General features: G+C 42.8%; 1 protein-coding gene across 1 annotated transcript in view; it reads right to left on the reverse strand.

The window, feature by feature from the left end:
• Positions 1 to 14,064, reverse strand: part of PLXDC2 (plexin domain containing 2) — a 265,179-nt gene extending 251,115 nt beyond the window's left edge. Inside the window, exon 1 of the mRNA XM_069859523.1 lies at positions 13,585 to 14,064. Within this exon, the coding sequence (XP_069715624.1) occupies positions 13,585 to 13,693 (109 nt within the window). The 5' untranslated portion in view covers positions 13,694 to 14,064. The remainder of the gene's footprint in view (positions 1 to 13,584) is intronic.
• Positions 14,065 to 14,853: the final 789 nt, after the last annotated feature.

Here is a 14,853-nt window from a genome sequence, read left to right on the forward strand (position 1 = left end):
AACAGACCAATTAGGATAAAATAATGAAATTCAAATATAGGCAGGGAAGGATCAAGGCTAAACCTAGAATAATTGTTTTTATTTTACAGCCTACACTAACTACAGCAAACCTGTACAGATGAAACTGGACATAACTTCCTACCCTGAAGACTCCACCTTCAGATTATTATCTTTGCCTGCCTGGGGACAAGAATGTGATTTATTAACATTTCTGGGTCATCCCTTGAAGCCAGCAACAATTTTGTTTGTGTAGAGAGTAGAGCAATAAACCATAAATTCACATTCAAGAAGTAGTATGTAATAAGTGTTTATACTTAAATGTGATATACTTGTCGTTTCTCAAACTCTGGTCACATTTCAGTCCCTTAGAGACAGAGCATAAAACTTAAGTGAATATTTAGTTTATGGTTTTCCTAAATGTGTCTTGCACATCATAGGAAATAGATAGATAGATAGATAGATAGATAGATAGATAGATAGATAGATAGATAGATAGATAGATAGATAGATAGATAGATAAATTCCCAATGTCCATCTCTTAAAGGGGATTAAAACATGCATCACAGGATACATTACTCTCTGTAGTCCTCTGCAGTTATCTACTACAACAATATGGGAAGGGGACAGTCAGTCTTTCCTGCAGGCTGAAAGATTCTTCTCTCCAGAAAATTCTTCAGTATCTGCAAAAAAGCTGCAAAAATTATTCCCACTGTTGCAAATGGCTTGTGCCTTTGGGCCAATTAAATTCCGAGGTCCAAGATCAGAGAAAACTTTGAAATATATCCATCTTTTCCAGTCTACCCATCTGTAGGACACCACTTGTATGCATTGCTACTGTTAATCAAACATTTAAGCTCAGTTCTAAATAAGGGAAGTTTTCCACAACTGGAGCCTAGCGACTCAATCCCAAATATTTAAAAGCATAAATACTGTTTTTGTTAGTATTTGCTCACATTGTATTTTTAATTCCTCCCCCTCCCCTGATGTTTTCATTAGTCTGCAAAAGATATTTTCAAATTAGGTGCCGGGAGGGAAAGCCCTATACTGTGTAAGCTAAGCATAACAGCTTTTTTAAATCCATGTTTTAAACTTATCACTGTTTCTGCAGAACAAACAAATAACACCATTGGTGATAAAACATCAGATGCTGAAAAACACTGACTGTTAGAAGATCTGTGAGTTCTGTTTTCAGCCAGATACCCTATAGGAAACTTCAGCATGCTTTATAGCATCAGAGGCACAGCAGTATATGTGGACTGCACAAATATGTGTTACACAGCATCTGTCAGTAACCTTTCTGCTTAAAAGTTCATGAAGACACACTCCCAGTAAAGGGTGCTATCATATTTGTCCAGTAAAATAATAATATTCTACTTGCAGCGCTCATTTTCTGAAGAGGATAAACTTTTTTAAAGAGTCAAAGAATTCAAGTCAGCAGTGCTGCAAACTGATTGCTTTGGAATTTTTTTTTCTGACTAGTAATATCTGAATCTGGATGATTATTCTCCAAGTATAACTACAGGAAAAATAATTTTACAGTTTGTTGTGAACCACTGTTTTCTTCTCTCCAAGAATCCAATGGCAAAACCAAAATTATTTGGATATAATCCTTTCACATTGTTGAAGTGCCAGCCAGAAGAAATCTGATCTAGTATTTGTCTACGCTTCTGACACACTTCTTTTCCTAAAGGAAAGAGACTTATTATTACATTAGACTAGAAAATGTGGCTATTTGAGATCTACTGTATAAACAACTGAGACACAGATCCCTGTCCTGCTGCAAACCTAAGAGAGGAGCATCAGAAATGGCAAAATGTACAGCAGTCCCAAACTAAGCCTTGTTGTCTCTGCTCTCACAAGAGCGCTTAGTCAACTCTAATCTGGATTTTTTTTTTCCAGACAGACATGGGTTATTTGATTAAAGGTCTAACTGGGATTTAAAATCTTAGATTACAGAATTCATGGATGAGAATGAAGAGAGAAATTACAGCCCTGAATTTGACGAAGCAAGGGGTAATCTGAAAGGTAAATGGGCTATTGAGAAAGAAAAAAAGCAACTTATATGTTCTGAGACCCAAATGAGGCATTTTGAACTTTGGCAAGGCAGTCACTTTTTCAAAACCAACTTCCTATTTGTAAAATTAGGATATTACCTTACTCCTACAAGTTTTTCCAAGAATAAGAATGCTAATGATTATAAAGTACATGGCTATGATTATAGGAATAGCACAAATTCATATACAGGAAAAAAACAAACCAAACCCAAAACCCAGCAAAACCAAAGAAACAAACTCTCCCCAGCCTCTCCCCAAATAAATCACAAGTAAGTAAAAAGTTTAACCCTGGTATGGCAGAACTGCCAATCCTCAGGCATCTCAGCTGAGGCAGAGTATTAACTTGCCTCCTTCTAAACACTGGACTGCTTTTCAGCATATATACACGGCTAGCTCAAGAGGCTGACAAAAGATAATGGTAGTTCCTTTTCTCCATTCAAACTGACACGTTTACTATGGAAAGAGCCATTTTGCAGGTCATTTATGTTATTCTAGAAAATTACTCTGAATCGAAGCAAGACCAGTATTACCAACCCTGCAATATTCATCCATGCAATCATGCACAAGAGAAAACAGAGACTGCAAAAGCCCAGTACATTATTTTTTTTAGACAAAAAGAAAAAAAACCTAACAGAAAAACAGGCTAAGCAAAAAACAGATAAAGAAAAACAAGCTTTCAAACAAAAAAATACTGAACTTAGTAATTTTTCGCTATTGCAGAAACTTAAACTTTTATCAATGCCTTCGTTACCTTGTGTGGCACATTATTCTTGTGGCTGCTGCTATTCTACCATGCATCTGAAGATTGTTATACAGAAGAGCACTACTGACGGCCTGCGGTGCATGGGGGCATGTGGAATAGACATCCACGAGACAACAGCTTCTCACCCCAGGGAAAGACTTGTTGACCTAGTAGTCACTTCTAGGTATGCTGTCCTAGGAAAGAAATTGTTAAGGCAACTTGCTACTACTATTATTATCTTATATGTGCCTTGGAAAGATGGAAACTCCTCCAAAAGCTTGCAGTATTAGAAGTGAAATGAGAAGCTTTGGGAAAGGTAAATACATTAATATTAGCAAAACTGGAAGCCATTATGGTTTAGCTTAGCTTGACGTTTGATAGAAGAAAGATCCCTTTGGTTTTCTGTGGTTGAATGCAAACATGAAAAGCTGTGTAGTCCCACATGCATTTGTCTCACCATCTCCTCTGGAGATACTCAAAACCCACCTGGATGCATTTGTGTGCAACCGGATCTAGTCAAATCTGCTTTAGCCGGGGCGGGGCGGGGGGTGGTGGAGTAGATGATCTCCAGAGGTCCCTTCCAACCTCGACCATTTTGTGATACTGTGATTGTATGATTTCAATTATTTATTATGCAAATCATGCATGACTTAACTAAAAATAATTAATACACTACATATATAATTTATAAAAACATGTTTTTAAAGAAAATTAATAAAAGATGTAATAAAAAGTAAATGGAAGACAGAACTGATGATAATCTATAAACGGTGATTCACCCAATCAATTTTCTTTGTTTTGGAACTACAGCTTAGATTAGTGTATATATATATATAAATAGGAACCAATAATAAATTGTGCTGATACTGAGTTCAGGTTTCTGCAATAGACGAAATGCTAAGCTTCTAGTCCATAAATTCCTTCACTGCAAATAAACCATAAATCTATTAGCTTTACAGCGGCTGCAATCTGGAAAATGTGCTCTCTGTTAATTTAGTTGCCTCATGAATATCATATTAACCAAGAAGCAACCTGAATGAGAAATATCTTATAAAGTTAAAACCAGCTAACTGGATGACCAAGATGACTGTTTCATTCAGCCCCTTCCTGTCATCAAATAAAAGTAAGATTTTTACAAGATAAAATGGCCTGTTCTTAATAGGGCTTACAGTATGTATCCAAATTCTCAACCATGGTTAAGTCTCAATTAGAGATGACTGGGAAGTTCATTTCCCAGCCTAAGTCAAATTTTTATCTTATTCTGATTAAAAATAAATAGGCAGTGTTTGCTGTGGGATATGAATGAAATATATATCATAGAATCATAGAACACTTTGGGTTGGAATGGACCTTTACAGGTCATCTAGTCTAAACCCCTGCAGGATCAGGGATATCTTTAACTAGATCAAGTTACTCAGAGCCTCATCCAACCCGGCCTTGAATGCTTCCAGTTATGGGGCATCCACAACTTCCCTGTTGCACTGTTTCACCACCCTCGTTGTAAACAATTTCTTCCTTATAGCCAATATATACCTGCCCTTACTTAGTTTAAAATCACTACTCCTTGTCTGGTCACAACAGGCTCTGCTAAAAGGTCTGTCCCCAACTTTCCTGTAGACTCCCTTTAAGTACTGGAAGGCCACTATAAGGTCTCCCTGAAGCCTTCTCTTCTCCAGGATGAACAGCCCCAACTCTCTCAGCCTGTCCTTGTATGGGAAGTGCTCCAGCCCTCTGATCATCATGGCTCTGCTCTGGACTCACTCTAACAGATTGACCTTCCTGTGCTGAGGACTCCAGAGCTGGATGCAGTACGCCAGGTGAGGTCTCATGAGAGCTGAGTTAGATGCCACAATAACCTACCTGAACATGCTGGCCATACTTCTTCTGATGCAGTCCAGGATTTGGTTAGCCTTCTGGGCTGTTAGCACACATTGTTGGCTCATGTCCAGCTTCTCAACAATCAGTACCACCAAGTCCTTCTCTGCAGGGCTGCTCTCAATCACATCATCCCTCAGCCTGTACTGAAACCACAGACTGCCCTGAGCAGGGTGTAGGACTTGGCATTTGACCTTGGTGAACCTCATAAGGTTCATACAGGCCCACTTCTGCATCTTGTCCAATCCTTCTGGCATTATACCCCATCCTTCAGGAGTCTCAACTGCACCACGCAGCTTGAAGTAATCTGAAAACTTGCTGAGGGTGGACTTGATCTCCCTGTCTGTATCACTGATCAAAATATTAATAACACTGGTCTCAGTAAAGACCCCAGAGGGACACTGCTCATCACTGTTCTCCATCTGGACATCGAGCCGTTGACTGCTAACCTCTGGCTGTGATCATCCAAACAATTCCTTATCCACTGAACAGTCCACCCATCAAATTCACCTTTCTTCAATTTAGAGAGAAGTGTGCTAAGGGAGGGCTGCATCAAAGGCCTTACAGGAGTCCAGATAGATGGCATCCATTTCTCTTTCCTTCTCCATGGATGTGGTCACTCCATCAACAGAATGCCACTAGGGTGGTTAGGGAGGACTTGCCTTCATTAAAGCTGTGTCGGGTGTCTTGAATCACCTCCCTGTCCTCCACGTGCTTTAGCAAAGCTTCTCAGAGGATCTGTTCCATCATCTCCCTAGGCACAGAGGTGAGGGCAACAGGCTTGTAGCTCCCAAAGTCCTCCTTTTTGTCCTTTTTAAAGATAGTCACAATGTTTCCCTTCTTTCAGTCACTAGGGACTTCATCTGACTGCCATGACTTTTCAAATATGAAGAGTGGCTTGGCAACTACACTGGCCAATTCCCTCAGGACTGGGATGCATCTCTTCTGGTCCCATAGACTTATATAAACATTCAGGTTCCTCAGGTGGTCAAGAACCCGATCTTCCCTTACTGTGGGAGGGACTTTACACAAACACACACACAAACTCCAAAACAAAATGTTTTTCAATTATACTTATACATACTAATACAATGATTTTAACCTAAAAGTCAAAATGAAATATTTGAAATGAGACATTTTTTCATCATCAAAGTAAGAAACTAAAAATTGTTTTGACACTTCCCAGTTGAAATAGTTCACAAGAGCACATCAACTTTGACATAATTTTCCAATTTCAGTGGGTTATTTCTTTGAACATTTTTTGACTAAGCCTGCATAATGCCTGGTAGTATTAAGAAAAGTCAGGAATTCTACTTTTCCAGAGTTTTTATGTTGTTCTAAGAGGATTTATAATACAATGCTCAGAGTTTAAAAACACCACATTTATTCTCCTTATAGTTTTATCTTCACCTCCTGTAACTCTTTCAAATTGTAGTCTTTTCTGTCTCTCTTTTTAAGTCTCACTTGACTAATGAGAGAAGGTCTGATTCATCTGACCTAGAGCACAGCCACATGAACTACTGAAACAGTGCAAGTTAGAAGAAGCAATCCCTGAAGCAGGCAGGAAGGACAACGAGGAGATGAAGGACAGGAGAGAGGAGCCTAAGACCTCTGAAACCTGTCTTGCCATGGAAGGAAGGACTCCTAACAAAGGGCCTTGGGTTTATATCCCAGGGTGACTGAGATTAAATTGCTAATACATACTGTCAGGCTTGCAAATTCAATAGGAGAGTCACATACAACCACACAGGAAAGCAGAAACATGCAGCTGAAGATTAGAATGGAATAACTATAGTAATAAAGACTCATGCTGGCTCCTGTTCTCTACTGAGGCCAAGAAAGTGTTTTCCGATAGATTTTAAGTTCGCTACTGACTCACCAAAACAAGAACCTGCATAGTAATAAACTCCCCACTCTTTAACACTTCACCCTTCAGAAAACACTGAAGTTACAATGGATGATACCCACCTTTTACAATCAGCCTAGTAACAAATCTTGAAAAGAGAAAATCTGTAATTATTCAGTCCAGATGCATGATTGCCCATTTAATATTTGCAGGATTCACATTATGATTCATATGAGGGGACGGAAGGGGCAGCGGAGAATAGGTAATGCTTGAATAGAAGTAACAATAATTATGACTTAAAGTGCTTATTACTGGATAACCATTGCACCTATACTGCTTCAAAACGCAGATGAAACTTCCAGCAGAATCTGCCTTACTAATTACAGTAGTAAAGGAAAGCTACAGTAAAAACTGTAAATGGCATTGCATCCTTGTAACATAAGTAGCCCTTTGACATAGTTCAATAACATCTATAAAGAAAAGGACCAGAGCTCCAAGTATCAACTCTGAAACATGCACTTGAAACATTACCAGACACAGGTTAAATGGATTGGTTTATTTATTCCACTTGTGAAACTCTCATTATTCAAGTCAAGGATGTTTTGCTCAGTAAAGTGACATGGGATATGTGACGCCTGCCTAAAGTCCAAAAAGTCACTATAAAAATATCTTAAAAAGAGGAAAACAACTCTATCTGTTTTTAATAGAATCTAGATAGCTTTTGTATTAAAAGATAAAAGTCCTAAAACAAGTAAGAACAAAATCTGACTTTAAAAGCTTTATTTCATGACATGAGAACTCTAACTAAAGCAGCATTTTATATGTATTTACCTTGTCTGCACCCAGAGAAAGTCTATGTTAAAATCATATTAAAGCCACATATATCACTGACAAATGACAGAAATAGTCCTCAAGCTAAGAGAGCACATGGATTCATGCTTGTCTTTTATATAGCTGCTGAGTTCAAGCTGGATCCTTGTGTACTTAAAGTTACCCACAGAGAAAGATTTAAGATTGCTGGGTGAGATCTTGGAAGGTCACACTGCCCAGCCATTTGCTCCAAGGCAGAACAGCTGCCTTTCTAGAGAGAATGACATTTCAGACATATGTTTATCTAACCTGTTTCAGTGATGAAGACTACCGAGAGTTAATCTTCTCTCTTAGCCTTAACATTTAGAAGTCTGCCTTGCTGCAACTTAAGTCATTACTTGTTGTTGAGGACAAATTATTCCCTTCTTCTCCATGGAAGCCTTTTACATGCTTGAAGACTGTTCCCATGTCACCTCTCACTTTTATTCTCTGTAGTAGTGTTCTTTCCCTTTTTTCTTCATATATCACTCCTCAATTAGTCTGCATATTTCTTAAAGTGTAGTGCTTGAAACTGGAGGGAATATTCCTGTTGGGATCTTAACATTGTCAAGTCGAGCAGAGGCAACACTCTTGTGATATCTTGTCATGTATCTATCTTCAATTAATCCTTAAATTTATCTTGTAACACAGGATGTATCATCCCATCAAGATGTCTGCTACTTTTGAAACTAGGTATTCAACTCAATTGTAAAGCCTGACCCTGGATCTAGCCTGAGAACCTGCTCCATTTGCCTGTTTCAGAGGAGAAGAAGGTTGGGCCAAATCCAACTTGAAAACTCCTACGTGCTGCCTTTCGGTCAAGGGAAATGAAAATGTTACAAAAGCTCCTTCAAATCCAGGATTTACAAGGACATTTGGCACAACTGATTGCTCAATGTTGACAGCAAGGAGTGCTAATAGAAGCTATGTTTATTAGTTGGATGAACTAAAACAAAAGTGGAGGAAGTGTTCCATGATGAAACACAGTACCCAGCACTCACAGACATTACCTCGGAGCAATGGTTTACGCTTATTTCTTGGAAGCCACAAACAAAACCAAAACCCATGTGCACTTACTTAGCATGGCCTCTCTGCATACTTATCCATGGAAAGTAATCTCCTGGGTTCCTCCAGTTCCTGCTCTGATTATGTAATTCTCCAGTTTAGTAAACATGACATCTGCCAATTGCACCACACTATAGCTGCCTTCCAGTGTTTAAGGAGGCCTACAGGAAAGATGAGGAAGGACTCTTTATCAGGGGATGTAGTGATAGGACAAGGGGTAAGGGTTTTAAGCTGGAAGAAGGCAGATTTAGATTAGATATTAGGAAGACATCTTTTACTGCAAGAGTGGTGAGGTGCTGGAACAGGTTGCCCAGAGAAGTCATGGATTCCCCATCCCTGGTAGTGTTCAAGATCTGGTTGGATGAGACTTCGAGCAACCTGATCTAGTGGAAGGTGTCCCTGCCCATGGAAGGGGGTTTGGAACTAGATGATCGTTAAGGTCGCTTCCAACACAAACTATTCTGTGATTCTATGATTAACACTACAAGCTCAATCTTCAACAAATCTAATAGATGAGTATAATTTCACACTGCTGGCACGCTTGCAACATTTCTTTTTACTGGATAAGAAACGCTCACATCAAATTACCTTTTGTTCAATCTATAAGGAGCTCCCAGCACATGCTTACCTTAACAATTGCCTTCTTAAGTCGCTTTGGTATTCATTCTCCTTCGGAAGCATGACCACCAGTAATTAAAAATACATGCACACCAGTTACCCTAGATGTGCTCTCAGTCTAAGACACTCCGTAATTTTTTAAGCTCAGGCTGCTATGGAGCTTTCTTTTTGCTAGTGCTCTCAATGTTACCGGCAACAGAATTGCCCAGTCCTTCAGACAGTCCAGTGAAACTGGTGAATTTTATCAAAACCAGAGTCAAATGGTGCTTTTATTTTTACTTCTTTTAACAAGAATTTGTTCTCTCCTCTGTGGAGAAACTTAGTAGAATTACACTAAGCATGTTTCCTGTATGTTAGCTGTCTTTAGCATAATTCAAAGGAAAGCAACTTTCTGGGCATCACTGCACAGTAGCCCTGCAGGAAGCAAGCTTCCAGTCCAACCCTCCATCTCTTGGTCTGTGCAGGTGCAGGGACATACAGCACTGGTACACCAGAAATGTCCCCCAAAGTCCCTAATAAAAATTCCAACTCACCATAGGCCTGTGACTATATTCCTCAGTGAGCCTTCCTGATCACCTGACATTGTGAATTTCCTCATCTACCTCCTTCATAGTCTCAGGAGCGTTTTCCCCTAAAGGTTAAACTGCAGTTATTTAGAGGAATCTGCTATTCAGCAATGCAGTAGATGTTGTCCCAGAATTTTGGTCTAAGTGGCCTGTTTACGTAGTTAATAAATTGTTGCCCAGAGCAAAAGAATTTTCCAGCTATAAAGACCTCTTCCTCACTTTCTACACTTGTTTACAGTGTTGTGAGCTAGTTTCCCTGTTATTTATCATGAATTCTAAGCTAAGGGTCAGACAAAATCTGTCACCTAAGTCAAGTGTTTGCTGGAAATTAAGTGTTTGTTTGAGGATGTAAACACCTAAAAGGAATATTTACAGCCAAATAAACCCATCATTTTTCCCAAGGGATTTTTAAACCTTCAATGAACTATGTGTGTTGATCTTACTCTAAATTTGTAGAAAGGAGTTTCTGTGAAACTGCACTTAATTCCTAAGTCAACTTCATCATAGTCTTAATTTACTGACCGTCTACTAGCAATATGTCAAACCACTCTTTCAGAGGAAATGACAACAAAAAGCACAAAAAACCAAAAGGAAGAACCAGTATGAACATTAAAAAAAACATAACTCTTTTGGAAATTCTTAAAACAATACAGATGATAGGTAAATAGGATTTACTCCTGAATGTCACTGGGACCCTCCAACCTGATTGTCACCATTTACAGATCATGTACAGAAAAAAAATATGTAATTTTGAATGCAAAGAGAAAAAGGTGCCTGACACACAAGTTGTCTAATAATGTATTTCGTTTTATACTTCCACAAAGGCTGAAGGTTCTAATGTGTACTGACAAAAATTGAGTCTTGGTTGTTCATTTTTTTTAAACAGAGTAAAGCTCAGACAATACAGAAAGACTACTCAGCAGTACAAAAATGCTAGATAAACAATCTTTATAGTAGTTTATCTCATAAAAATAATTCTACCCCTCTCTGAATGCTGATGTCTGAAGACTGCAGCAGTTCAATGAACAGAAATTATACCAGTGTTCCGGAATATGCTTTGACAGAAGAAGAATTACAATAACAGCCTCCTAATTCTGACTGATGGTGTTTGCAAAAGAATGAAATATTTTCAAATCTTCTTGTGGCAACACTTCAACAAGCAATGAGCTCTCTCTTAAACAAATGGGAGCCTTAACTGTTGTTTGACCTGTCAAAAGTTGATTTGCTTCAGTCACTAAATTCACATCATATTCAGTTCGGTTAGTATAAAACACACATGCAAACAAGCCTTATGTTTAAGAACCTTCATCCTTGATTTATAGCATTTTTGTCAGCAAAAATTAAGCTCTGCTCATGCACTGGGAAGGAATGGATGAATGGATGGATGGATGGATGGAGGGACGGATGGAGCACTCCTGGAAGAGAGCCGCATCCTGCATAGCTGTCACCATGCCCTCTAGTGGGGACAGCCCCCCTTCTGTCAGTGCAGCTTCACAGGCTCACAGCTTACTCACAAACCCCTGTATTTTACAAACCCAGAGGTAGCCAGACAAGTTCCAGCATGCCTAGAAAATTTGACTTCAATTGATCCGATTTTACCCAGCAAAGTAATTCTGAGGAGCTAGCAAAAAACACCTCTGCATTTTTTTTCTCTCTCTGTTGGAATCATGACATATCCCTTCAGTAGCATCCTCAAAAATCCTTCCCTGGCTCCAGCTCTGCCAGGGCACGCTAATGGTTTGCATTTCTTGCTACTGTCACGTCATTCAGTTTCGATAAGGTGTTTTGCTACTGACCATTACAAGAATATATCAAAAAAAATGTCTCCCTTTAGAATTTGCAGCTATTTCAAAGATTTATTTTGTACTTTAATTCTTCAAAGGTTTTATCTGAGCTATCTGAGTTATACAGTAGATACTAAATAGAGTAAAACTTTGAAATAGCACTTTGTAATTTGACTTAACAGAGACTGAAGTTGAATTTCTCCATCTTTACACAATAATGATCCTCTTGTTACTAATTTGACACAGCCCCTCACTGCATGGGGAATGATGAAAACATGCATCATTCCATGCAGGAATGATGAAAACATGTTAAATACAACTCTGATTACGTTAATGACATTTAATTCTTGCTGTCATAATACAGTCTTCTAACCAAAAGGGAAGGATGCCAAGGTTATAATCATATAGCTGTCAAAGCTGACATCAGATTGTCCATCTCAGTAGTTGAAGAACACAGTCATTTGGTATATTTTCTTCAGACTCTATTAAATATCAAAATAATATTTGCCTGCTTATAAACTCCTTGACACTTCACAGCACATTCAGGACGACACAAGGTATTAATAAATGATTTACAGATAAGCAAGCCGTTGGTATACCTTCTATTTAGCACCTCCTGGTGCAGACATTGACAACTTATTACACTTACTAGCCTAAATCTGTGATGCGCAGTCATTATTTGCCCACTAATAAAATTGTATTTCATTTAGTCAACATTGAAATTTTCTTGAACAGTACAATGGCAGGAAGATTAATAAACTTTGTGAGCTCAGTCTACTGCCACACAACACAGTAATTTTCTTTTTCTAATCTCACCATCACGCTTTATTTTTCTTTATAACCAACATTTACCAGCATTTGTTGCCTAAAGCCCCAGAGCAGCAGCATGAATTTTGCAGCTGCACATGAAAAGTCTCCTTCTGCTTTTTCCCTTTGGCTCCAAGTGACATGTGAGCCCCAGCAACCTGCTGAGTTACCTTGCCATTTAGCAATTCCCAAACTCAGTGGTAGGCCCCTGCCTGGGAAAATCCCCGCTCTGTCTGGCACATTATCTCACTGGACATTTCAGAAAACTCCCCAGCCTCCCTTGTTCGGGTCAGTTACGCTGTGACCACAAAACTGTTCACATTTGTCTCAAACCTCTCAGAAAAGGAAGAAGGGGCAGTTCTGGCACAGCAGGGAAGCCAGTGGACGTGTTTCATCAGATAATAATTTGGCTGGTATTCCGAATTCAAAGGCACAGCTTTTGAAAATACCTATAAGCTAGAAGCTGCTGCAGCAAGGTCTCCTAACACACAAAACCCACGACTTTCCTCACTTGTTCCTTAAATATCTATCTGCAAATGTGCCAAGCTTTCCTTTAGCAGCTTTCCTCTCCACAGCACAGGAATGCGGAATACAGAAAGCTTTAGCGATCAAAAGGGAACCCCACACTGTGGGAAACAGCAGTCCGAGAGAAAACACTCCGGGCGCTGCGTGTCACACATTAACAGGTGTCTCCGAGAAGGCCTGGCAAGACCCTAACACTGCCACAAGCAAACTTAGCCAACAGAGCGAGCCTGTCCCTCCTAACGAACCGGTCCTACAGCCCCCTGGGGCTCCTGGCGTTATCTTGCTCCTTTCTCCACACGCCTGGTTTCCAGGCTGCAAGCTACTGCCTTCCGCGGGGGAGGAGAGTGCCCGCCAGTCCTCCCAGGCAGGATCTGCAGGGAAACTTTGCCGTGCGCGGTTTGCTGCCGGGGAAGCAGCGCGGGGAGATCGCCGGGGCGCCCCGGGGCCCCGCTCCTCCAGCTCCCGGGGACGCCGGTGCCTCCGTCCCTTCTTTCCAGCACTTAAGCGGAGCACGGCCGGAAAGGAGGCTCCGGGGACCTCGCGAAGGGGCTGGGGAGGGGAGCGGCACCGGCTCTCCCGCCCATCCTGGTGCAGATTTATTAAAGGAGTAAAGTCCCGACTTCCCGTTAAAATAAAATAAATAAATAAATAAAATAATATATGAAGAGCTCTTTCCGGAGAAGCCGGGGGAGGTAAAGGTGAGAAGCCGGGACCGCGGCCACCCCAGGTCTCCCTCGGGAGAAGGGGGAGCCAAGCCCCGCGCAGCGCTCGCCCCCGCCGTGTGCGCGGAGCCCGCACCGCCCCAGGGCCGCGGGCCCCCCCGCCCCGCCCGGCAGGTACCGGCCTCGCTTACCGCGGCTCTGCCTCGGCGTCTCCCCGCCGGCGAGCTGGCAGCGCTCGCTCAGGCACTGGAAAAGTAATAGAAATCCAGCGGCTAGTTTGCTTCTCCGCAGCCTCGCCATAGCACGGCGTCTGCCGACACAACTCTCCGGGATGCGGGGTGCGCGCCGCTCCTCGTCGGGGTGGGAAGTCCTAGGGTTGGGGGGGGCAGGCGTGAAGACGGAGAGCAGCCCTAGCAGGCGCCGAGCCGCCCTCTGCTCGGAGCGGCGCTCATTTAGCGGGGCGGCACGGACGAGTCACCGGGGCTGAAGGCGCTGGACCGGCTCTGGGGGGCTCCGTCCCCCCGACTCGCACGGCCGCGCCGCTCTTAGTCCAGCGGCATCACCGCCGGGGAAAACAAGCCCAGCCTCGCCTGCCAAGTGCCAAACTCTTCCCTCCTCGCAGCCTGCCGACAGATTTTTAGGAGAGCCACTGAGATCCTCCCTTCCTGGCTTGCCCCCACCCAGCTCCCTTCCCCCGCAGGGCGCCTTAGAGACGGAGGCTGCCCTCGGTACCGCGCCGCCGGCAAAAGCCCTCCGAGGGGAACGAGCGGGCAGGTCTCCGGGCCAGCCCCGAGCGCCGGGGGGAGCGGGACGCGGAGGGCGGGCGGATGCGCTGTGGGAGAGGATGCGCGGGTGGCAGGCGGAGACGCGCAAGTTCTCCTTTCTGTTTCGGGGCGGTTTCCGCGGGCGGTGGGCGCTCCCGGTCCCTGCCTACCGCGGGGTGGGGGTGGGGGGGGTCGCCCGGGGCCAGGTCCCGGCCGCCCCCCCGGTCCTGCCCGCCGCCCCCCGCCGCAGGACGCGGCGCAGGCGCCGGGGCCCCTCCGGGAGCCGCACAGGGGCTCCGGGGGGCGCTGCCCGGGGCCGAGGCTCGGTCCCTGCGCGGCCGCGGGGTGTGCGCGGGGAGGGGGCGGCGGCGGCGCAGATAACGGCGGGACGCGGAGCCCAGCTCCCCGAGCCTTGCTAGTCAAAAGTTGCTATGCAAAGGTGCGTCCTTTTCGCGGAGTTACAAATTCAAGCAAGCCCCGAATCCCCCTGCTTTACGACCCTCCCACCCCCCCATTTTCACTGTGCTTCCGGGAAAACCAGCCTCCCCTCACGATTTCTCCTCACGATTTCTTCACAAACCGGAGAGTTCATCATTTAAAAAGTGCAAGGACTGGGGGCTCTGCTGCAAAAAAATTATATGCTCAATTTAACGCACCGTGAGTAATCCCATCCCCTACATCAATGTTGGAACAACG

The sequence above is a fragment of the Phaenicophaeus curvirostris genome, chromosome 6 (assembly GCF_032191515.1).
Source record: "Phaenicophaeus curvirostris isolate KB17595 chromosome 6, BPBGC_Pcur_1.0, whole genome shotgun sequence".
In the NCBI taxonomy this organism is placed as follows: Eukaryota; Metazoa; Chordata; class Aves; order Cuculiformes; family Cuculidae; genus Phaenicophaeus; species Phaenicophaeus curvirostris.